The 25,012-nt window shown below is 53.7% G+C and overlaps 1 protein-coding gene across 5 annotated transcripts in view; it reads right to left on the bottom strand.

Moving 5' to 3' along the window:
* The window catches only part of MTCL2 (microtubule crosslinking factor 2), a 68,626-nt gene that overhangs the window by 37,400 nt on the left and 6,214 nt on the right, over positions 1–25,012 (bottom strand). For all 5 annotated transcript variants that reach the window (XR_012374709.1, XM_073880464.1, XM_073880466.1 and 2 more), the window contains exons 2-3: positions 10,436–10,660; positions 4,787–4,945 (exon numbers count right to left, since the gene is read on the bottom strand). Coding sequence is in view for 4 of the 5 variants with exons in the window: in XM_073880464.1 (XP_073736565.1) it covers positions 4,787–4,945; positions 10,436–10,660 (384 nt within the window). In the remaining variant the exon portion in view is untranslated. The remainder of the gene's footprint in view (positions 1–4,786; positions 4,946–10,435; positions 10,661–25,012) is intronic.

The following is a 25,012-nucleotide window of genomic DNA, read 5'->3' as shown; positions in this document are numbered from 1 at the left end:
TTACTCCAGAGGGGACCTGGGATGGGGGTGCATCTCAAAGACTGAGGCATTCTTCCTCCAGAGCAGCTGAAGCAGCTAGAGCCGAGTGGCTCCGGGCTAAGGGGAGACCATCTGGGGGGAGGAAGCAAAGCCTGGTTTAGACGTGAGCCCCAAATCAGAAGTCACTGGGGCACACACTGACAACTGCAGGCATGACTTGCGATGTAAATGCTCCTTCCACGGGCAAGCGGCAGTTTGACACGGACCACGCCTTGCTAAGCACTTCACCTGCTTGTCTCTGAGAAGCGGGGATTCGTATTCCTGTCTTATAAGTGAACAAACTGAGCCCTGGAACAGTTACACGATTTGCCCAGCAGCACAGTCATTGGCAAGTGAGCGGCAAGGCCAGCATTCAAACTCAGGCCCATGTGACTCCAAATTCGAGTTTCCCCTGTACCACACAAACCACAGCCCGGCTGCATCAGATGACACCACCAGCAGAACCAAGATTTGAACCTGGGTGATCTGATGCCAAGGTCGGCACCCTGCCTACCCCATCGGAGCGGGAATCAGGACAAGAAGCCCGTGCCAGAGACGGAGGGACTCACTCCCTGACGTGAGCAGCCCCTTTGGAGGTTCTGAAAACACAGCAGGGCCCTAGGGAGGTACCTGGATAGGGTGAGGAGGGAGGGGCAGCACCTAAGAGTCAGGGTGACTTTGGGAGATAGACAGAGAGTCCTGGGTTAGAATCCCATCTTTGTCTTTCCCCAGTCCCATCTCTATACAGCAGTCCACTCCTTGGTATACACCCAAGAGAACCGAACACAGATGAACATACAAAACCTGTATGCAAATGTACACAGCAGCATCACTCAGACTAGTCAGACAGTGGAAATAACCCAAATGTCCATCAACTGATGAGTGGACAAACAAAATGTCTATCCATACAATGGATTATTATTTGACCATTAAAAGGAATGAAGCACTAGGCTGCCTGGGTGGCTCAGTTGGTTAACTGTTTGCCTTCAGCTCAGGTCACGGTCCCAGGGTCCTGGGATCAAGTCCCACATCGGGCTCCCTGGGGAGCCTGCTTCTCCCTCTCCCTGCCGCTCGCTCTCTCTCTCTGACAAATAAATAAAATCTTTTCAAAAAATTAAGAAAAAAAAAAGTAATGAGTACTGACACATGCTTCAACATAGATGAACCTTGAAAACCTGATGCTGTGTGAAAGAAGCCAGTCACAAAAAAATCACATATTGCAGGATTCCATTTGTATGAAATGTCCAGAATAGGCAAATCCACAGAGTGCAGATTAGCAGTTGCCAGGGGCTGGAGGGCAGGGGGAGTGGGGAGTGACTGCTAACAGGTACGGGGTTTCTTTCAGGGGCAATGGAAATAGTCTAGATTTAGATCATGGTGATGGACATACAAAACTATGAATATACTAAAAACCATTAAATTTGACATTTTAACATGGTGACTTTAATAGGGTATGAATTATATCACAATTAAAATACTGTCGAGAAGCATACCACCTATAAAATGAGGATAACAACACCAGGCATGTTGGGAGGCTGTTGGTCTCACAGCACGAGGAGGTACACAAAATGCTTGGTGTGGTGCCTGGTACAGAGCCAGCACTCAGACTCAGCAGCTATATTCTAATACATCACGTTAACACTCGTGTTGGCTTTCTGCCTAAAACACAAGAACGGGGGAATGATACTGGACGAGGGGGAGGCTGGTGTTACGATTCTTGAATTGCAGCCCAGCTGCGCAACAGTACCACGGCAGAGGGCAGCTGGGCTGGCCACCCTCCCTTCTCTACAGTGAAGAGCGATCGCCATGGCAACCACATCAGCTCAGGCCAGGGGCTCCTGTTCCCAGCTGGGTGACAGGATCGCCACAGCAACCTGTCAGGATGGCAAAGGCAGATCTGGATGATGGGACTCGGGCAGCTCTGGGAGAACTGCTGAGGGACCCTCATCTCCATGGAAACTATGTCAGGAAGGAGGAGGGGGAGAAGGCACTCAGCAAAGAAACACAGGGCCACACCCCCTTGCCCCGATCCTGAGACACCAAGGGGCATGCCAGGGAGGGCCAGACCTGCCTTGCTGACATTGCCTTCCTAGGGGAAGTGAACTAGTGTTTCTTGAGCACCTACTGTGTGCCTGGCACCACAAAGGGCTCTTTACATGCTTGACTACTTTTCAAATTTCACAAATAATCCCCCCCACCCAAAACCACCTAACTACAGCATTCATTAAAAGAATACAAAGCAAAGTCATTTCCCCCAGGCTATTCCCACCATCTCTCACTCCTCAGTTCAGTGGATTTTCCTCCACACCTTTCCTATACATTTGCACATATACATGCCCCAAAACCAGTCTGTTCTGTATGCCTTTTCAAAATAATTAGTGGGATTGCACAATACATATGTATATATATGTGTGTGTGTGTGTATATATATATGTATGTATCTCTTTCTTTTCCTATTAGAGATCTGTCGGCATCAGTACTTATATATCTACCTTATTCTTTTTTTTTAACTGTGCTAAAGTATACATAACGTGAAATTTACCTTTTCTAGTCACTTTCAAGTATAGATTTCAGTGGCATTAGGTGCATTCACTTTGTCAAGCAACCACTATTCATCTCTAGAACTTTTTTATTATCCTAAACTGAAACTCTATGCCCACTGAATACCAATTCCCCACTCCCTCCTCTCTCCAGCACCTGGCTACCTCTGCCCTGCTTTCTGTCTCTGTGAATTTGGACTACCCTAAGCATGTCCTATAAGTGGAACTATATACTACTGGTCCATTGGGGGCTGGCTTATTTCACTTAGCATCATGTCTTCAAGGTTGATCCATGGTGCAGCATGTGTCAGAATTTTATTCCTTCTCAAAGCTTACCAAGAGTCCACTGTGTGTGTGTGTATATATATATATATATATATACACTGATGGATATTTGGGTTGCCTCTACCTTTTGCCTATTATGAATAATGCTGCTTGGAACAGAGGAGTACAAATATCTGTTCGTGTCCCTGCTTTCCATTCTTTGGGGCATAAATCCCAAAGTGGAACTCCTGGCTCATATAATAATTGCATGTTTAATTTGTTCAGGAATTGCCATACTACTTTATCCTTTTTAACTTCTTCATAGTCTTCTATGGTTACCCAATCTTATTGCTCGTCATAAACAACCTCGTGAGCTGGGTACTGTTATTATCCCGATGTCACAGATGGAGAAACGGAGACTTAGAGGGGACACGGCTTCGGGATCTCAGCCACATCTCTGCCAAGAAAGGGGGGGTGAAGTCAGGCAAGCTGTCCCCCTCTGGGCCTCAGCTTCCTCTCTTTACAATAGAAACACACTGAGTTGGGGCACCTGGGTGGCTCAGTCAGTTAAGTGTCTGACTCTTAATTTGGGCTCGGGTCATAATCTCAGGGTCCTAAGATTGAGCTCTGCATGTGCTCAGTGAGGAGTCTGCTTCTCTCCCTGTCCTTCTGCCCCTCCCCCTGCTCATGCACTCTCTCTCTCTCAAATGAATAATCTTTAAAGAATAAAAACGAAATATGCTAAGCTTCAAGGCACTCTCTGAAAATGTCTCCCCTTTTCACTATCAAGGGCGGCAACAGTCCCCTGTGCTGTAGGCCAGGCCACAGAGGGGCAGGAGGCTGCCTGAGAGAGGGGGCCTCCCACCCAGCCCTGGAGCAGAGCAGAGCCCCACGGCAGCCCTTAGCAGCAAATGTCCCCTGTCTCTACACTGAGAAGCCGTTGGCACGTCACACCAACATGCCCAGGAGGAAGGGCAGCCGGAGGACTGTTCTGGCTTCAGGGCTGTGGTGTCTCAGGCCTGGAACACTGGCATGCCTGCCCTCGGGGAAGGTGAGGAATGCCCTAGAACAACGTGCAATCTTAGGATACCCTCGTGAGCAGCCAGAGAGCTGAGGTCCAGATGTGCCTCTGTGGTCAGAAGCCACCCGGGGCCGTCTGGAACACAGACCCCTGAATTCTGGAGGATTCCAGTCCCTAGGGGTCACCTAGGCTGATGGCTTTCAAGAGGCATTCTGCAGAGCCCATTGGGCCCTGTGTGACCTTGAGGACATCCCTCCTTCTCTCAGGGGCTGTTTCCTCATCCATAAAACGGGTATAATCACAACCTCACTGGGCCTTTATGGAAATTGTTGAGGTAAAGTGTCTAGCATGGTACCTAACACGCTGCATGCCCAGCACATAGCAGAAGGCAAGTGGAAGAACTCACATGAGCAAAGACAGGCTAGTGCCTGGGGGCCACATTCAGGAAGTGACTAACGTCCTAAAATCTGTGTCGAGAGGCTAGCCAGAGGCTCAGCCCCAGCGCCGCCTTCACACCAAATGGCAGCCCCTAAAGCAGGTGCACACAAGTTATCCCAGCTAGTCCTCACAACACTCAGGGCATCACTGTCCCGTTCTGTACGTGAGGAAACTGAGGCAGAGGGCCCGACCCCACACTGGGCACCACGGAATGCTTCCTTAGTTAATCCTCCCACGGTTGCGGTTCTGTGGTGGATGACTGTCTCCTTCACTGGCCTATGGGCTCCTTGAGGACAGGAACCCGTGTCTTCCACTCACCACTGTGTCCTCAGGGTCGGCACACAGAGTACACAGTGGTGCTCAGGGAATGTGTGCTGCGGGGATGAACGCGTGACGAAGACAGCTCTGCCAGGGACACATGACCGTGCAGACACAGAGGTCCAGAGCCCCCGGCGCACGCCCCCCCGCCCCAGCCTGGCCCTGCCTGGGACAGAAGGGCCCTCACCTCTCTCGGCCGTTCCAGCTCCGCCTGCAGCACCTGCTTGGCCAGCTCGGTCTCGATGAGCCGCTGCCGAAGCTCCTCATTCTCCTCCTCCAGCCGCGCCCGTTTCTGCTCCACGGCCTCGAGCTCCTTATGCAGCCGCACGGAGATGTCCTTAGAGACCTGAGCAAGGATGGGTGATGGGAGCAGGGAACCCCACCTGCCCCCCGCCTTGGCTGCAGAGCAACCCCCCAGCAGACCGTGTTTCTCACCACCCTCACTTAGCAGATGAAGAAACCGAGGCACAGAGAAGTCGGTAGAGGGTACGGGGTCACACAGCCAGGAAACAGCAGAAGCAAAACCCAAACCCAGGCACCCCGTGTTCCCAATGTCTACATCACGGTTCAGTCCCCAGGAAGCTGGAAAGGCCCTGCCTGTTCTTTGCAAGGCCTTTTCAATTATCCAGCGCAGTTGGTGTTTCCAATTCTCACAAGAGCCTGTGGCCGGGCCTGAAGCTCATTTTAAAGGGAGGGAAGTCAGCTGGAGTGGAAACCAGAGCAAGATGGGCAGCCCCAGAGCCATCTGAATCCCGCTGCTGCCAGTGACCAGCACGGGATCCTGGGCAAACCATTTCCACACTCTGCCTCAGTCTCCTTAACTGCAAAATGGATGCAATAATAGCAGCAACCTCATGGGCCCTGCAGGAGGACCGAATCAGCTATGGCACGAAAAACTTGGGCCCTGGGCCAGCACAGTGTGTGCTGGGGGAATGGTCATGCCAAAGTTCAGAGAGGGGCTTGACTTGCTGGAGGTCATGGTGTGACCATGAGGCTGGTTCCCAATTGTCTGGGCCATAGAACACGCTCTAAATGACAAAGGCTGGGCACGTGTCCAAGTCATCCGTACAGAAAGGAACTAACAGAGCTGCAAACATCAAACCTGGTGCCAGGGCTCTGCAGCAAAGCACCCCATTTCCTCGAGGACACCCTGGGGGTCAAAGGCCAGGAAAGGGGAGCTTCTGGGGATGCGGAAGGCCCTTCTGAGCTGGTAAATCACAACTATCATTTGTTGACTACCTACCGTGTGCCAAATTCATTCACCCCAATTCTCTCTGAGGCTCACAGCCTAAGTGGCCTGACTCGGGGTCATGCCTAGCCAGGGGGAGCCGAGCTGGGGGGAGCCCCTGGGATTTGCCCGAGAGGCCAACGTGGTCAGCGGCTCTGGAGGGGTCCAAGGGCTTTGCCAGCAAGAGGTATGTGGGGGGCAGACAGCCCAACAGCCCATGCCTGCCAGTCTCGGAAATGGCCATGGCACCTCCTCCACGCCGGAAGGGAAGAGGGCCCTCCCTGGCTCTGCCCTCTGCCTGGGCCCAGGCCCAGCTCGGCATGGACCCACTGGCAGTATGAGAAGCAGGCCAGGAAAAACAACGGCCAGAAAGGGAATTCGGCGCTGCCTCCCCCACCGTCAGTTGCCCACTGCCGCTCTCTGCCCCTGAGGATCACCAAGGACAGCCGGAATCTATCCCCCGTCCACAAACCCCTCAATAGCAGAACAAGGACTTGGCAGGTGGGGAGAGCTAGACTGAATATGACTCCAGCGCTCTCTGTGTGGACACCCACAACAAGTTTATTGACACATTCGAAGTCTCGGTGTGGTCACTGGTAAGTGGAGTAGAGACAGCCCACTCCCAGGGGCCGCTGTGAGGAACACATGATGTAGTCCCTGGGCTGGTAGCTGGAACATCAAGAAATACAACTTTTTAATGCACTGCCAGGATCACTGCTTCACCTCTGTGCACTGGTTTTACTGGACTGGGCCTCACTCTCGAGTTTGGGGTCAGGGATTTTGCTGGAAGTGTTCAGCCCCAGGCTCTTGGCTGTGATCTCCAGTTTGGGGCTATTAAGTCACCCAGAAAGTCCCTGCCCTGATCAATACTCCATTCATTCATTCACTTATTCATTCATCCTGTTGAGGCTGTGGGGGCAGGAGCGGTGGGGCACAGAGATGAAGGCCCCGGACCATGCCTAGGCTCCTTCACCTCCCTGTGTCCCAGCAGTAGGACATGGTCTGGCACACGCTAGTGCCCAGGAAATGCTGGCTGGAGAACAAACAAATCCAAGGTTCCAAAAAGGGAAAAGAGAGGGAGGTGAAGGAGTGAATGCCTGAAATATGGGGAGCTGCACCTCTCCTAACTTGACGAGGGGGATGCTCCCCTCAACCAGCCACCCCACCCACTGTCCAGGGAGGGCTGTGTCCCTGACTCACGTGAGGGCTTCTCTCCTAACTGCGCTCCCACTTGGGGCCAGCTCCTCTCCATCTGAGGGGTTGCTCCATCCCTATCATGGCCTCAACCTGGCAGCCAACACTCCCCCACAAGAAGTCATGATCCGTGGATTCCTGGGTCCTCTTGGGTTCATAAATGACTCTATTGATTTCATCCCTTCCATGAGTCCCCAGGCTCCTTCCACCCCATTCTCCATAGGATCACCTTCCCCATTTGTCCCCCACCCCCAAGGGTTGCTATGTCAAGAAAGCCCAACCCCAGGGAGCTTACAGGATTGCAGTGGGAACAAAAGAGCCCTTAATTTCAGATCCCACAGAACCCTCTGCCCCTGGTAGAGGAAGAGCATGGTAGCCTGGAGGGCAGGAGTCTGGTGGCCTCCACCCGTCCCTTCCTCTCTCTCAGTAGCCCTGGGTGCTCTTGCCACTCATGGGATGACTTACAGAATCGGCTCTCACTTCCTGACACCACATGCCTTTCATCCCTCCAGAAGGGCTTTATTATTCCCATTCTGAGGTGCAGAAAGGAAAGGTCACTTGCCCAAGGGCACGTGGCTAGGAAGCTACAGAAACAAGGTCTGAAATCAGGTGGGTCAACTCTAGGGTCCTGCTCTCAATCTGACCCTGTTGTTGGCCCGAAGCCTAGAGACATTAGGTTAATATCAGTACTAAAAGTATTAATAATAAGCCCAGCAGAGGGTTCATGGTGTCACATGCTCACAGGGCCCCACCTGCTTGTCTCGTTTCATCATTTTACGATCCTCCCAACTACTCCCAGGGTACGGGAGCTGAGATACTATGGGAGGTGAAGCGGCTGCAGCTTCCAGACACCAGGGCAAATCCCCAAAGCACAAACAATGCACTCAGCCATGAGGTCACTGTTTACAGCACTAAGGCCTGGCTCCTGCCAAATGCAACCAGCAGCCTCCAGGCCATGGCCCCCCTCTCATCAGGCCTCTCAGCTCACGGGTGTCCCTGTCACTGTCACTCTGAATCCTCAGGGAGGGGGAATGGGAGGTGGGGCCTGGGAATCTGCATTGTGGACAAGCCCTCCAGGGGATTCTTATCCACACAGGCAGGCTGAGATTCTGGCCTCCCTTCCCTGCCCTTGCCCCAGCCACTTGCCCTTAACTAGTGCCTTCTAGGACCTTCTCCTGAACTGTAACACCACAACCAACATTTGCTCCTTTGCCGGGTGAACACCCCGTGCCAGATTTTGTGGCCAGCACTCTCTTTACTTGAGCCATTTCATTTTATCCTCACAAAAATCTCTCTAGGTAGAATCTAGTTTTAATCTCCCTTTTCCACAAGGGGTGTGGAGCAGCTTTCCAAAGGTCACACACCAAGCAAGTGGGAGAACAGGTCTTTGCACCACCACCACCCTGCCCTCCTTATGAATGTTCCCACTGAGGCTCTGTGGGGCCTGCAGGCTGTGAGGACCACAGACAGTGAGAGAGCCAGGGGGGAGGGATACCAAGGTGTTAGTTATTCCTGGCGGCCTCACCAATAACCTGCCTGCTCGACAAAACCACTGGAACTGCAAAAGCGCTATAGATTTGGCTGCTCTCAGCCCCATATTTAACAGAAAGGGAAACTGAGGCCCCAAGAGGTGGCCCCATGCCAGTCCCGGGGGAGGGGGGCAAGGAGCTGGCAGAGCAAGTCAGAGAGTCCCCAGGGATACCCAGCTCTGAGGTCCCCTCTCCAGCTGGGCCCATCAAGCCCCCCCAGGAGACACCACAATTCTGAGAACCCTCAAAGTGACTGAGAACAAGTCCAGCATGTGGGGAGGAGTGTGGTGGCCAAAGGCATCCAGCCTGAGCCTGCAGGGATGAGCTCAGCGCTCCAGCTGCAGGGGCGGGGAGAAGAGGGGGAAGAAGGGGGCAAGGTGGACGCTGATTGGCTAGTTCAAATCCCAACAGAAGGGGCGGCTTCCCTGCTCCGGGAGCCGAGAGACCCCCTCCCACACGCACACCAGCTGCTCTGGCTCCTCCCACGGAGGCGCTGGCTAGCCGGCCCAGGTGGTCCTCCCCGCCCAGCCCCCCAATCTCTCTAAGGCTGACTCTTTGGTGTCCCGGCCCCAAATCCCCGGCCACCCAGGCCCCAACTATGCTTCGTCTGAGCTTCCCTGGCTCTTCCCCACCCCACGCCCCGTCCATCCAGTGCCTGGAGTGTGACTATCTGTGCAACCATTTATCCCGGGGGTTGCCGGTCAGGCAGCCTTGGCCTGGGAGGCACACTCTTTCTGAGCTCAGTTTCCTCCCCTGCACAACCGACCTGTAATCCCAACTGCGCACCCGCAAAAACAATGGGAAATGCGAGCCGGCCCGTGGCTGGCGGCAGTCAGGGTTTACCTCCCGACCCTTACGGAGAGCGCTCTCTCCCCCCCCCCCCCCCCCCGCCATTCCTCCTCCCCACTCCGGGCTCAGGCCCTCTTCTCCCTCAGACCTGGGTTCAGAAGCCACCCCTGCAGGAAGAGCCCCTAGGGCCCCCAGGCTGCACCCCCGCCCCCAGCTCCTACACCCCCTGCTCACACTGGGCTGAGTTCTGAGAGCCGGGGGCTGGACACACAGACAGGCAGGGGGTCGGCTCTTCCGGTAGGGCCCTCCTGCCAGCTTCCAGCCCATCAGCAGGGAGGGAGGCCAGGCCAGGCACAGGAGGCTGATAAGCCTGCACTGTAACCACTACACACTGAGTGTCATGTGACCTTGGACATGTCCGTCCTTTCTCTGAGGCTCACTTTCCTCATCTAGAAAATGGGACTAGTAACAGCTAACATTTTTGAGGGTTTACAGTGACATCTTCCCTGTATTCTCTCTTCTAACCCTCAGAGAACCGTGCAAGGCAGGGGCTGCTGTGATACCCATTTTACAGATGAAGAAACTGAAACTTAGGTGACTTGCTCAAAATCTCAAAATTAGGGCACTTTGGAATCCAGATTTAAACCAGCCCTATCCAACTCCAGGCCTTCACTATGCTCCTTAGCACAATAAAGAAGCCTCCACAGGGGCGCCTGGGTGGCTCCAGCCCCCTTAAGCCTACAACTCTTGAGCTCAGCTCAGCTCTTGATCTCAGGGTTGTGAGTTCAAGCCCTGCATTGGCCTACTTAAAAATAAGATAAAATAAAAAAAATTTTTAAAAACCCAAAGAACCCTCCCCAGACGGTGCAGGGACAACTCAGAGCCCAGCACATGGTTGATAGTCAGAGTGGCTGTTTTGAGTAGGATTCCTATTTATGATATTACCTTGGGGCACCCCTGTCAGTTCACCAGGGATCCCCACTTTACAGATGAGGAAGCTGAGGCCCAGAGAGGTGGAGTAACTTGCTCAAGGACACACAAGGAGTGAGCTGACCTGGGCTTGACCGGGGCTTGCGGGGGGAGGCCTGGTGCTTACCTTGACGTCCTGCTCCAGCCCACGGATGAGCTCCCCATCCACCTGGCCTGTCTGCGCGGCTCGGAGGCTGCGGCGCTCGGCCTTGCGCAGCCGGTACTGCAGGATGCGGCAGGTCTTGCTGGCCTGGTCCAGCTGCTGCCGTAGCTCCTGCAGCTGGTACACGTCCTCCTCCATGTAGACATCCCGCATCTCCAGCATCTCGGCCCGCAGCTCCTCGATCTCGTCCTGCAGGGGGACAGGGCAGTCAGGTCACCACCGGGCCCTGTGGCCGTGGCCTGAGGCTCTGAATGCAGGCCACACCCAACACTCTCCTAGGCTGAATAACAGCCCCCCAAAGACACCCATGTCATCGTTCTCAGAACCCGTGAATATGTTACCTTATGCGGCAAAAGGGACTTTGCGATGGAGATTAAGTTAAGGATCCCGAGATTGGGAGACTTTCCTGTATTCTCTCTGGGCAGCCCCACGTAATGACATGGGTTCTTGTAAGAGGGAGGCAAGAGGATCAAAGTAGGATGATGTGACAGAGCAGAGGTCAGAAGGACACGCACTGAAGATGGAGGAAGGGTCACAAAGTGGAGAATACAGGCTGCGTCCAGAAGCTGGAAAACGGAGTCGATCCTCCCCCAGAGCCCCGCCATGTGGCCTCACCAACGTAGCCCTGCCAACACCTCGATTTTCAGACTTCTAACCTCCAGAATGCTAAGATAATAATCTGGGATTGTTTTAAGCCAGTCGATTTGTGGTGATCTGTCGCAAGAGCAATAGGGAAACTAACTGCTCTGGGGAAGCAGGACAGGCTCATTGAACAAGCATTTACGGGCACCAACTCTGTGCCAGGCCCTGTGCCAAGCACGGGGGGTGGGAAGGGACAGTACTGACCAAGACTGATGGGGCCCCTTCTGTATCTTCTGCACGGAGCCCCAGATCTCACTAGGGAGACACATGATAAACCAACAAATTAAAAAATCCAAATAAATGGCAAGAAAAAAAACCCCACACCTAGGTAACATGCTACAGCACTAGGGAAAGGCTGTGTCCCAGGACATGGTCAGGGTGGCCATCTCCAAAGAAGGGACATCTGAGCTGAGGGAAGAAGGAACAGCCGTGCAGACAGCCAGCCAGGGAGAGATGCCTCTAGGCAGAGGGTCCAGTGTGTGCAAAGGCTGATAGGCAGGACAGAGCCCAGTGTGTCGGAATATAGCAAGGTGGCCAGGGTAGCTAGAGGAGGGTGGGCTAAGGCCGGGAAACAGACAGGGATCGGCCATCCAGGGCCTTAAAGGGCCAAGAAGAAGTTAGGGTTTGGGTTTTAAGTGGAGGATGTTGGGGGATGACCTCACTTCCTCAGGGCAGCTCCTGACCACCTCTGTCACCAGCTCCCAAATGTCCCTTACTTCCCCTTTGTCACCATGAGCATGTCTGAATTTTCTATTTAAGAGTTTGTCTCCCCTCTGAGAGTGTGTCTGGGGCACTACCCCACGTCTACCCAGATCCCTGCTGTATCCCCACACCCAGCATTGGCCTAGCACCCCACAGACTCCCAACAAACATTAACTAAATGAGTGTACCATGTGCAGTTAGATAAACAACCACAAAAAAGACATACCAACCTGAAACAATCATTAGACAGACAGAGTGTAAGGGGGTGAGTGAGGAACCCAGCAGGAGAAACGGATAATTATTATATCTAATAACAAATGTGAAAACTGAGTCACAAATAGAAATAATATCTACTCTTAGTATGACTGAATGAATTAAATAAGATGGTATACTAAAAAGAGAAACTGAGGGACGCCTGAGTGGCTCAGTTGGTTGAGTGTCTGCCTTCGGCTCAGGTCATGATCCTGAAGTCCTGGGATTGAGTCCTGCATCGGGCTCCTTGCTCAGCGGGGAGTCTGCTCCTCCCTCTGCCTGCCAATCCCCCTGCTCGTGGTCTCTCTCTCTCTCTCTCTCTCTGGCAACTAAATAAAAAATAAAGCTTTACAAAAAATAAAAATAAATAAGAAGAGAAACTAAGTCACAGGGGAGGAATGATCTGCCAAAGGCATCCCTGAGGAGCCAGAGAAAGCACCCAAGGGTGGTGCTGATGGGGGCAGGGAGGTGGGTCCAAGAAGCAAAAAAAAAAAAACAACTCTGCGGGCCCTAGAGAGGGGCCACAATGCAGAGTGTGTTCACCAGCCCCTCTGTGCCTTCCTTTCCCCAGAGAAATTGGGTGGCTCCCTCTGGGGGCATGGCCTGAGGTTGTCCAGTGCCCCCTGGAGACAGGGTGGGTCAGTTTAATTCAGGAGCTGGGTTAGGAAGCAGGCCAGTTCTTAATGTGAAAGCTCATTCGTCTGACTCCTGCAGACTACTGTTCGCCTGGTCCTGAACTCAGGAGAGGAAGACTGAGGGGGCAAGGATCTGTTTCTCCCAATGACATACTGCCCCGTTCCCACCGTCAACCCAAGGACTAAATCCCCACTTGCCACCACGGCACCTCCTCTAGGGATGGCTTCAGCGGCAACCCCCAAAGTGGATGATTCTGCCTACACCAGCTCAGAGGAAGGGTTACCTCACCAGGACCCCGTCTCCACCTCCATCCCAATATACACACAGACTCACTGCCACCATGCCCAGTGGACAGAACTAAAAGTGGAAAAAGAGGAAGTGGGGCAATCAATGATCACACCGGTCAAAAGAAATGAGGAAGTGAGGGGTCCACACTCCATTTCAGCTGGTGGATTAAGGAAGCATAAAGGAAATGGCACTCAGGAAGTATGGCCCAGTCAGCTAAACCCAAAGTAAGCCAGCCTCCAGATGAGCCTGTGTTCAAATCCCCACCCTGCTATTTCCTAACATCTCACTTATTCTCACTGCAGTCACGCTGACAGGTGATGGGGAGGATATGGAGGTCTAAGTGGCCTGAAGCTCAGCGTGAACCAAGGGGAAGGGCAGAGAACATTAAAGCTCATACTGTTGGGCTACATTAATAGATGTATGACATTTAAGTCATGGGAGGTGACATCACTCAACACAGGACCACATCCAGAGCACTGGAGTCAATCTGGGGGGACCATTTATTTTGTTAACTTTTAAATAACTGATTTTTCTATTTATAATAGTAAACCATGATCACAGAAACAGTTTTGAAAGTACAGAAACCTAAATCACTCATAATTCCTCCCCCTGGTCCTAAGTCACACTGGCTCTCGAACTGTGGTCCCTGGACCAGCAGCATATAACCATCACTGGGGAACTTGTCAGAAATTCTCATGCCTCAACTGAGACCCACTGAATCAGAAACTCTGGGAGTGGGCCCCCCAAGTGACTCTAAGGCAGGGGGTTTCCTTCCAGTCTTTTTCCTAAAAGGGCAAGAGCCATCTGTGGCAGGACCACAAGACCAGGGCCTGACACAGGAGCAGAGCCTCAACAAGCATCTATTGAACAAGTGAATGAATCAATGATCTTTCTCACATGAGCAGCTGGCTCCCCAGGGCCTGCCCTGGACCACAGTCAGTTTCTAAAAAATGCAGGATGTTGCATTCATGCCAGCTCCATCTCCCCATGGGGCTAAGGAGGGGGGCCCAAGCCCATGGGGGCTTGTCCCAGCTGCAAACCAGAATGCGGGTCAGCCCTTCCTGGCACGGCCCAGGCAGGAGGGCGAGTCCACAAAGGCAGGCTTGTGGCCCACACGGGCCGGGTCGGCTGGGACACGGGCAGCAGGGGCTGGTGAATGCGGGGCTCGGGCAGGGCCTGAGGTGGGGTCAGGGAAAGGGGCTGCTAGGCCCTTGGGACAGGACCCTGGGGGGCAGGCCCTTGCTTCACTCCAGAGGGTCTTCTTTTTTTTTTTTTTTTTTAAAGATTTTATTTATTTATTTGACAGAGAGAGACACAGCAAGAGAGGGAACACAAGCAGGGGGAGTGGGAGAGGGAGAAGCAGGCTTCCCGAGGAGCAGGGAGCCCGATGCTGGGCTCGATCCCAGGACCCTGGGACCATGACCTGAGCCGAAGGCAGACGCTTAACGACTGAGCCACCCAGGTGCCCCATCACTCCAGAGGTTCTTAGACCTCACTGAGCCTCCGAATCGCCCAGGGCTGCTCAGTCCTCCAGTCCAGCCCCTGGCCCTAAAAAGCCCTCCGGTGACAGTCTGACCCAACGGACAGAGCTTCGAGAGAGGGAGGGGAGCCCGGCCTTCTCGGCTCCTTCACAGACAGCTCAGGGCCCTTGTTGCTCCTCTCCTCCCTCCCAGACCCCCCAACCGTGTGCAAGTGGGAGGGAGGGTACAAACTCCACTGGACTCCACAGGCCCAGTGGCTACACAGCAAGGTTGTTGGAGAACCCCCAACATCGGCAGGGGAACCCCAAACCTCACTCTCCCCTGCAGATAGGAAAAGGCCAGCAGTGCCCACCCCAGAGCCTGGGGGCCCTGATTCTCAATCCCACAGTCAGAAAGTCCAGCCTAAAGAAGCCGGGGAAAGGTGCTCAGACCAGGCATGGTCTGCCAGCCCCTCGACAGCCCTCCCTCTCCTCTGCCACTCCTTCAAGCTGACCGTCTCTTCCCCTTGAAGCTGACCCTGATTACTTAACATGGACGGAGAAGGGGGGTGCGGGCAGGGATAGAGAATAGGAACGGGGGCACTCTGCCTACTGCCAGAGCAGTCTTCATTGAAAATGTTTATTTTGCTCTGATTACAGAGGTCATTCCTGTTTATCGGAGATAACCTGAAAAAAAAAAGGTCACTTTCTGTCTCCTCCACTCTTTCCCCCTGGCTTCTGCAATAGGTCCAGTCCCTTACCTTGGAATCCAAACTGTCCTGGGTCTCCTCCCTGTTTCTGCCCCCCCCATATCCCCCCCACCCCTGCCCCTGCATCCTCTGCCCCCCACATCCAGATATCACAGGGCACCTGGCTGACTCAGTCAGCAGGGCATGCGACTCGATCTCAGGGTCCTGAGCTTGAGCCCCACGTCGGGTGTAGAGGTTAGTTAAAAATAAAATCTTGGGGGGCGCCTGGGTGGCTCAGTCGGTTAAGCGACTGCCTTCGGCCCAGGTCATGATCCTGGAGTCCCGGGATCGAGTCCTACACTGGGCTCCCTGCTCAGCAGGGAGTCTTCTTCTCATGCTCTCTGTCTCTCATTCTCTCTCTCTCAAATAAATAAATAAAATCCTTAAAAAAAATAAAAAGTAAAATCTTGGGGTGCCTGGGTGGCTCAGTCGGTTGGGCGTCTGCCACATCGGGCTCCCTGCTTGGCGGGAAGCCTGCTTCTCCCTCTCCCACTCCTGCTTGTGTTCCTGCTCTCGCAGTCTCTCTCTCTGTCAAATAAATAAAATCTTAAAGAAATAAAATATAAAAAAATAAGAAAAATTTTAAGAAAACAAAAACAAAAACAAAAAAAACACTACTACCTATCAGGAGGCTCACAAATGACCAGGCTGCAGCCCAAGCACATACGTGCCCAATAATCTTTCTTTTTTTTTTAAATTTAAATTAAATTAATTAACATATAATGTTGTTAGTTTCGGAGGTAGAGGTCAGTGATTCATCAGTCTGATATAATTTCCAGTCATGCACAATAATCTGATCCTCTTCCCAACCCTGTGAGGTAGGTACTGAAAATGTTCCCTTTTTGCAGACAAGGAAACTGAGGCTCACAAGTTTCCCAGAGCTGCTCAAGCAAGAGAGCGGTGGAGCTGGAATCCAGGAAGGCCCTTAACCGTGTTCTACTCCCAGGTTGGCTTGGGCTAGTCCCTCCACTGGAATGGCCTTTGCCAGGCTAACTCCTAATTTATGTCATCCTTCCAGAGTATTCCCTCCTCCCCCAAACCACACTCTCTGAACTCCATTCTTCTCTGCTAACAACAAGTTCAGGTTGCATTTGCCTATTTTCAAGTCTGTCTTCCTCAAGACCTGGGAGCAGGGTAGGCACCAGGTCAGACTCGTGTCTGGCCCCAGCACTCCCCAGGACCGGCCCTCGTCACTGTCTACAGGTGGATGAATGACCGGGAAGGATGAGCGTGGCTTCTGCCTCGTCCAGTCTCTCCCGTCCAGTCTCTCCCCACAGACCAGGGTGGGCAGGCTCTCCAGATCCCAGCCCCAGGCCAGCTGCAAAGAGTCAGGGAGCGCCTGGACAGGGTCTCTCTACCCAGGGAACTCCTGCTTACCCACCCACTCCCTGCCCACAAAGTGCATCTCTGTCCATCCCCCCTACACACCCTCCCAACGATCCATGAGGTCCAGCCTGCAGGAAGCAGCATCTCAGAGGCAGACCCGCTTCCCGAAATGCATCAGTTCCCAGGAATCCCGGGGGAATTGGCCAGGAAGAGTCTCTTAGTCCATTCTGGGCCAGAGGACCAAACATGAGCTCAGACTACCGCTAATAATGGTGAGACCTTGCCTGGCAGCGCGGGGCTTCACAGTTCACGAAGACTTTCCATCTGAATCATCTCATGGGTCGTCACAGAAACCCCATGGACAGGCAGGAGCGGAATCACCACCTCTGTTCTAGAGATGAAGAACTGCAGAGGGAACACAGGGAAGGTGGACTGTGCCCAAAGTCACACAGAGAGACCTCCAAGCAGGACTCAGATTGCAGACATCAGACTCTTCCGTCTGCATCAAAATTCAGGGAGCCCATGAACGTAGATGGGAAGGAGAAAAAAAAAAAAAAAGCGTGTCTGTATTTTCCCCAAGCTCTAAGAATTAACATTTCCTTCTATCCTGGACAGGTCACAGGTGTATCAGCGGTACTCGTGGGTTTGGCACCAAGAGAAACCACAGATATTTTCACGCCACGGAAGAGCTGCAGAAATGTCAACATGGTGTTTACACTCATCAGTACTTTGAAATCATACTAGTCACCAGATCTGATGAGTTAATAAACACATATATTACTATATTATAACTCAGAAATACGGTTTGATAACTACATTTCAATATACTTGGTTTCCTTTGTGTTTGAAACATTTTAAAACATTATTCTGAGAATTATTTTCAGCAGAGAGCGTCCACTGCACAAAATAAGAGGGAGCCTGTGTTCCTTCCGGAGCTGCCCTCTCTGTGGGGTCTGGGTCCCCACCCCCGACCCTCTCTCTTCTCCATCGGGGCACAAAGCTAGAGAAGCAGAGCTCCACTTTCAAGCCACATTTTATTTATTTTTGTTAACATTTTATTTACTCATTTGAGAGAGAGAGAGCGCGCGCGCACAAGTGGGGGGGAGGGGCCGAGGGAGAGGGAGAAGCAGACTCCCCACTGAGCCTGGAGCCTGATATAGGGCTCGATCCCAGGACCCTGGGATCATGACCTGAGCCGAAGTCAGATGCTTAACCCACTGAGCCACCCAGGCGCCCCATCAAGCCACATTTTAAATGCTGCAGGAAAGAATCCTTTCTGCAAGAAACACACAGACATATAAGATGATGAATCTTTGTACAGTGAGGACAGAAGGGGGGGAGTTTAGGTTTGGGGCCCACTGGAACACTTGCATGTGACAATGACTCCAGATGCATGAGTCTGATGGAATTGGTCTGGAGGAGTAGACGGTGAGAAGGTCTCCTGACCTGCAGGACCAGAGATGAAAGTGACCAAACCCGAGGCCCCTCTGCAGAAACACAGCAAGTGGCTGGTGTGAACCCCAGTAACACCTGCCAGCCAGCCCTGAGGGAGCAGGGAGGGGACCAAGGAGACAGAAGGTTCCTGAAGGCAGGAGGATGTCACCTCTTACCAGCTACCAAAGAAGAAACTATACCAGAGCAGAGATCCCCCAGCTACCTCCCACCCAAGAGAGTCAGCCCCCATAAGGCTAGGGTGGATGCCTGTTCACCCAGCACCCCAGGGAGCTCGGATGTGAGCCCCGCAGACCGCCCTCGTACACCAAAGCTCAGTCCGGCGCAGGGTGTGTGTCTCAGCCCCACTAGCTCCCACAGGGACTCTGTACTGCCTGGGCCTCCTTCCACTCTGTATGTCTCCCACCTCCTCACCCCTCCACCTCAAATGCCACCTCCACCAAGAAGCCTCCCTGGCTGCCCCAGGCACAGCCTTTTTATATGAACAATTACTGAGTCTCTATAGTGAGCCAGATTCATCACCAAATCATTGAACTTAACCCTCGGGATGGCCAGTTTTCTCCCCACTAATTTGTTCTCCACTTAGTACATGGAGTGGTGTTGTTTTTTTAACCACGTTACTCCCCTGTTTAAAACTCTCCAATGATCACCAAAATCTGGAAACGACCCAAACGTCCCTCAGCTGGTGGATGGAGACACAGCGGCACCTCCACATGAGGGAATACTACTCAGCAATGAAGAAGACCCTCAACACCGTGGCCCAGGCGCAAATGCATTTTGCCGGGTGAAGGAAGCCAGACTCAGCAGGCCACTGGAGGATTCCCTTTCTATGACATTTTGGAAAAAGCGAGACTGTAGAGACAGAAAACAGATGAGGGGTTGTCAGAAGCTGGGGGAGGAGGAATTGACTAGAAAGGGGCCCAGGAGGAGTTTTTGGGACCGTTCCACATCTCGACTGTGGTGGTGGTTACAGAATTGTATGCATCTGCGAAACTCCCTTTACCGTATGTAAATCACCTGACCTAACAGCAACACAAAAGCCCGACCCCTGCCCACCTCCCCTTCTTTACCTCCCCGCATCTCTGCGCTCCTGGCTCCCCTCGTGCTCGAAGCCCCCATGTAAATGCCTCCTCTTCAGAGAAGTCTTCCAGACCCCTCTAGGCCCACTGTGTCCATCTCAAACCTGTTTCTTTCATGGGACGTGTCACAGGCTTATCTGTGATGTTAATTATTTTACTTATTGATCTGTTTGCTTATGGAATGTCAGTATCTACCACTAAGATGTGAGCTTCAGAAGGACAGAGCCTAGCCCAGTGCCTGGCACACAAAGGATCAACTCAATAAAAAGCTGCCCAATTAATAAAGGGGTCCTAAGAGAGGAAGATTCCTATCCTGTTCCACTCCCCTGCAGAAAACCACCTCCAGTCAGTGCTGCTGTGTTTAAATCTAATTTTGTGATTCTGTGAAGCCAATGCCCATGGAGGCCTCGGAGCCTAGTGGTGGGCCTCAAATCCTGGCCTCTCAACCCCTAGGCTGCATTCCCAAATATGTCACCTCCTCCCCAGGTTCCAGGGACCTGACCTGGCGATAAGCAGACAGATCCAGGAAGAATGACAGAGCTGAGCTGCAGGACCCAAAACTTTCTGTCTGTGGGACAGCAACCATTCCAGGGAGGGACAGGAGCCTTTGCCTGGCCCTCCCGTTCTCACACCGCCCTGGCCACCACGGTCCCTCCCTCCGGCTAACCCCAGGCTGCCTGCCCATCTGCCACCCTGGCTCTGGCCTGGGGCACTCACCCCAGCCCGGAAGGGCTGACCTGCAGGGTGGGCCAACAGTGGCCACAGAGGCGGCATGCCAGGCCCCCGAGAGGCTAGGGCAGCCATCTGCTATCCCTTCTGTCCATCCCCCAGGTCTGTCAAGTCTCCAGATGAGATCATTGCAGTTGGACCCCAAGGAAGGCACAGGTTCCGCAAAGCTCCACTTCCCTCCCCACTCAAAAGCAAAGACTCCAGGAGTAGCAAGGGGTGGGGGGTGGGGACAGAAGCGGCAGGGACACTAGGGCCCAGAGAGGGATTAGGGACAATCGCGTGGCCTCCCCAGAAGATCCAGAGTCAAGCAGAGACGGACTCTGGGCTCCTGCCTCCCAGCCCAGAGCTCAATCCAGCTTAGCCTCCTTGGGTGAAAGTTGGGCTCTGGTTTGGGGACAGTCAGGGACAAAGGTCCCTAGAGGAGGGCCAGGACACCCAGCCAGGTATGGCCATGCCCCACAATGCCCCTGCTCTAGCTGGCACGGAGGCTACCTGGTCCCAGCGACCCACAAGGTCATGAGGGAAGACAAGGGTCTTGGACTGGCCCCTCCAACGCCAATAAATGCTAACAGGCAAGAGTGCTCTCTCTGGGCCAGGCACTGAGCGGGCAGCACCCGCTGCCTCACTGTATCCCCTGCCACCCCCAACTGACCGGTGAGGAACCAAGATCAGAAAGGTCAACAATGTTGCTCAAGGTCACACGCTCGGGGCACAGCCAGGATTCAAGTCGTTTGAGCTCTTGTCAACTACACTAGACAGTCTCTATAATGGGACAAGAGCTAATATTTACAAGGGTTTACCAAGTGCCAGACACCTGGCCGAACGCAGCATGAATGTCCGTTATCCCATGCTCAATCACAGGCCTCCTGAGGCCGGTGCTAATATTTCATACCCATTTTACCAATAAGCAAACAGAGGCTCAAGGAGACAAAGGCTCCACAGCCAATCTGGAGTGTGCCTCCCACATCTGGCACCGCTCTGCGCCTGAGACCAGACACGTGTGCGTGCGTGCATGCCTGTGTTTGGGGTGAGAAGACACCCAGAGAGCACTGCCCACCAAGGCCAGGTCTGGCTTGCCACTGGCCCATTCCAGGCCTCCCCCAACAGAACAGGGAGACATCCGCGGCCCCCACAGCCTCGGGGGGAGGGGGCGGTGTGCTCACAGTGGGCGTGCCTGACGGTGTCCCTCTCATCCTTTCTGTGGGAACAGGAAGGAAGGCAGCATTTGGATCTGGATGTGTTGAAAACATCTGCCAAATGGCCCCTGGGCTGCAGCCAGATCTCTGAGCAGGGAGAGGACAGGGCTCAGAGGTCTCTGGGGAGGGAGAGTGAAGCTGGAGAGGTGAGGGAGTGGCTCCAGCACATCCCAGCATCTCACACCTCGGAGGCTTTGCTTGTGCCACCCCCTGCCCGGGGCCCTGCAAAGAGCACCACCGGACCGCCCGTCCTTCTGTCTCTTGCCATCTCCAGGCTGTGTAAGCTCTGCCGAGCCCTTTAACCTCTCTGAGCCTCAGTGTAAGCCTGTGTAAAAGGAAGGGGCTAGGTCCCCCCCAGGTAAGGCAGAACACATGGGGGAGGGACTGACGTGCAACCTGTAATTACCCAATTAAGAATCTAATTACCATTGAGGTAAACGTCCCCGAGGAGCCCACAGAAAGTTACTGGTTGTCTAACACAGGAGCCAGGCCTGCAGCTGAACTCAGGGATGAGGAGGAGGAAACCAAGGGAAAGGGAAGGGAACTGCAAGCACCAAGGCCCCGCAGGTGGGAAGAGCAAGGGGACTGAGGCCCGGGTGTGAGGAACACAAGGGAGCTTGCGTGGAACGGGGATGAGGTGAGGCTGAGGGAGGCAGAACCACACAGGCTGCCCGGGCACTTGGCCAAGGCCAAGGAGGGAAGAGGCTGATGCAATTGACCCAGAAGATCCCGAGCAGATCTGGGGCAAACCAGCATAAACCTGCTTCACTGGGCTGGCCTAGCTGTGGGATCCCAGACTATTTTCCCCTGGAGCCTGTGCTTCTCTCTGTGGCCCAGGCAAGAGGAGATGATTCACCTTGGTCTTAGCATGAGAGACCCCAAAGGCGCCCTCCACCAGCAAAAGGGTATCCCTAGGTTGCAGAGTCTGCAGCACTGGCCTTTTGGAGAAGACTGACAGGGGGTAGGAGGGAGAGGCGGGACACCCAGGGAGAAGTGTGTTTGGGGATCCCCACGATGCAATTCAGCTCCACGCACACCTCCCAGGCCCTGGCTCCATGCCAAGACCCACACCCGGAGTCAGGCACAACCTCTACTGTCAAGGACGCAGGGCTCACAGGCAGTCAGACCTGAGACTGCCAATAAGGGATGAGGGTGGACAGCTGTTGAGCCCCTGCACTGAGCCAGGCCCCCACTAATCCTTACCTGCGTGCTTCCTCCTATTTTATGCTCACAGCGACCCTGGAGGCCAAGCACTGTCAGCATCCCTAATTTACAGATGAGGAGCCTCCTAAAGGAGAGGCTCATAGAGGAAAAGGCAAAGCCAGGATTCAAGCTGAGGTTGGCTTGGCTCTAGACCACAGTGCTCTAAGCACCGTGGGCCCCAGAGAAGGGCAAAGCTGGCCTGCCGCTTCCTCCTTATCTGACTACCGGCCATTCCTCGAGGAGGCCAGCGCTACCTGCTCAGAATGCAGACTCCGTGCTGACCTGTGGGCCTCCAGAAAAGCCAGAGTCAGCCTGTCCCAGAACACCCTGGAGTCTCTGGCTCTTTCCCCACCCCAGCACCAAGTTCCTTCTGGCACCAGAGGGCAAGAATATGACTGCAGATGAGGTCATATGTATGGGCTACGAGGGGAATGACCTTAGTAATAACCTTGGCTGCTGGCCAGGGCCCTGCCTGGAGCTTAGCCCAGCGCCCCCTGCCCCCCGCCCGGGGGAACTCCCTCTCCCCCGGAGGCTACACAGGATGTGGGGCTCCTTCCCTTCCTCTGTGCCCAGGATGCTACTGGATGTGCCACGTACCTGAACGCTAATCCTCCCAAGTGCCCTGCAAAAAGGGATTAGCTTCCCATTTTACAGACAGAAGACTGAGGCTTGATGATGGGATTTTCACATGGAGATCATGCACAGGGAAGAGGTAACAAAGCAAGGTTTGGCCTTAGACCTGACCCCAAAGATGGAATTTGTCCATGAGATCAGAGCCTTCCTTCCCTGCCACCCTGGGCTCCTTTGCCTTGTGCCTGGCCCTACCGATACACACTAAGGGGGCAGCTCCTAGCCTTGCTGTATGGCCCCCTCCCAACAAGGTGTTCACAGCGCCTCACCATTCCATGCCCTTCCCAAGCAGGCCCACCCCCCCTTCCCAGCCTCTCCCTCACCACTGCCCACACCCACTATTCCCTCCAGCTCTTCTATTTTAAGCCTGTAGACCACCTGCCTTTCATTCAATCACACGACAAACATTTGCTGAGTCCCTATGATGTGCCGGCACCATTCCAGCAGCTGGGCACAGAGGCAGCCACTCAAGGCTAACTCCTCAGCTCTAATGCCTCCTCCTCCAGGAAGTCTTCCAGGTCCCTCTTCTTCTGAGTACCCACATCTCCTCCAACCTCCTCTATCCTGGCCTCCTTCATTGTTTCCCAGGCAGAAACGGGCACCCTTCAAAGATGGGAGCGGCGTGGCCCTCCACAGTCCCCAGCAAAGGGAGCAGGGAGGAGGAGGTAGATGAGGGCAAGCCGGAAATTCCAAGGAGATTAGAAGGGAGTTGCCCCTGGCTGTGTTTCTCCTGTGGGCAGGCCTGACAATTGCTCCATTTCTTTCAGCCCACTGGCCCCGGGGCCAAGTGCTGGGTATCAGGGGCCTGCAGGCCTTCAGTGCAGCTTCTCCTGACTTAGTGACCTGCCAGGTCCGGGAGGTTACACGTCAAGCCCCCGCCATACTCCTCACTATTCCCAGCAGCCTTGTTGAGTAGCTGAACACAGTAGGTTGTATACATTCACTCCAGAGGACAGGGACCAGGATTTCCTGTGTTTCTGTGTGGGTGAAATGTCACAGCCTGTGTGTGTGTGTGTGTGTGTGTGTGTGTACCCTGGTTTGTGGGTCTCTGGTTTCCGTTAGCAAATGCTGCAGGCCTGACATGTGAGTGCTCTCTGCTTGTGTCCCTGCTTATGTGTCCATGGCTGCGTGTCTTGTGCCTGTGTGTGTCTCCCGGGTGTGTGTCTGAGCCCCAGGTAAGCATGCAAGGGCTGCCGCTGCTCTTTGTGGAAGAAACAGGGCGAGTATCTGGTGATGAGCTTGTGCCTGTGCCCGCCTGGCAGGGGTGGATCTGTGGATTTCCGTGGATGCTGGCGCCTGTGTGTAATGAGTCTGCGTGGGTTTGTGTACTTCGATACGTCGGAGGGTGTCTTAAAGCCGTGTGTCCGTCTGGGACACAGCCAAGTATGTCTAGGTATGTAAGATGTGTGTGTGTGTGTGTTTCTGAGCCAGGGGTCTCCTAGATGGTGTGAGGCTGTTGTGTCCGGTAGTGTGTGGGTGTGAGGAGTCAGATTTTGTATCTGCATGGGTTTGTGTCCTTTGGAGGGTGTAACCTCTCTGACATATCTGGAGGTGTGCTTCTGGAAGCCAACAACACATGTGTGTCACTGGATGTATATGTGACATGTGTGTGAATGGCTGTGGATCTCTGAGCATGAGCTGTGAATACGTGTGTTTGTGTGTGCGAGAGTGAGCCCAGGGACACGGGCCCAGCCCCTCTGGTGAGGCATGCTGGGATCCCTGGGCGCTCCGCGGTCCCCCCAGGCCTCCGCGGCAGCCACCTCACATTTTCCGTCTCGCTGGAGCTGCCCTCCTCCTCCTAGGACAGGCAAACCGCTGAGGATTCTTAAAGACCCAGCTCTCAGAGCAGCTTCTTCTAGGCTGCCTCTCAGCTGCCACGGGGAGGGCTGGGATTCAAGCAGGGACCAGACAGGAGCTCTGCTGACCATAATGACCACCCCCTACCCCCACCCGGTGACACATTCTGGGAGCTGAGAAGAGCTTCACAACTTGCTCCTGGGCCAGACATCTGGCCCTCAGCCTGGTGGCCTGGAGGCTCTCAGAAGATATGGGTGGGGAAAAAAACAGAAAGAAAGAAAAGAAAAGAAAAGAAAAAAGAGGAAAGAAAAGAAAAGAAAAGAAAAGAAAAGAAAGAAAGAAAGAAAGAAAGAAAGAAAGAAAGAAAAGAAAGAAAGAAAGAAAGAAAGAAAGAAAGAAAG

This window comes from Callorhinus ursinus, unplaced genomic scaffold (genome assembly GCF_003265705.2).
Source record: "Callorhinus ursinus isolate GAN/ISIS: 27379988/994484 unplaced genomic scaffold, GSC_fseal_2.0 scaffold38, whole genome shotgun sequence".
Lineage (NCBI taxonomy): Eukaryota > Metazoa > Chordata > Mammalia > Carnivora > Otariidae > Callorhinus > Callorhinus ursinus.
This window is presented reverse-complemented; position numbering and strand designations above follow the sequence as displayed.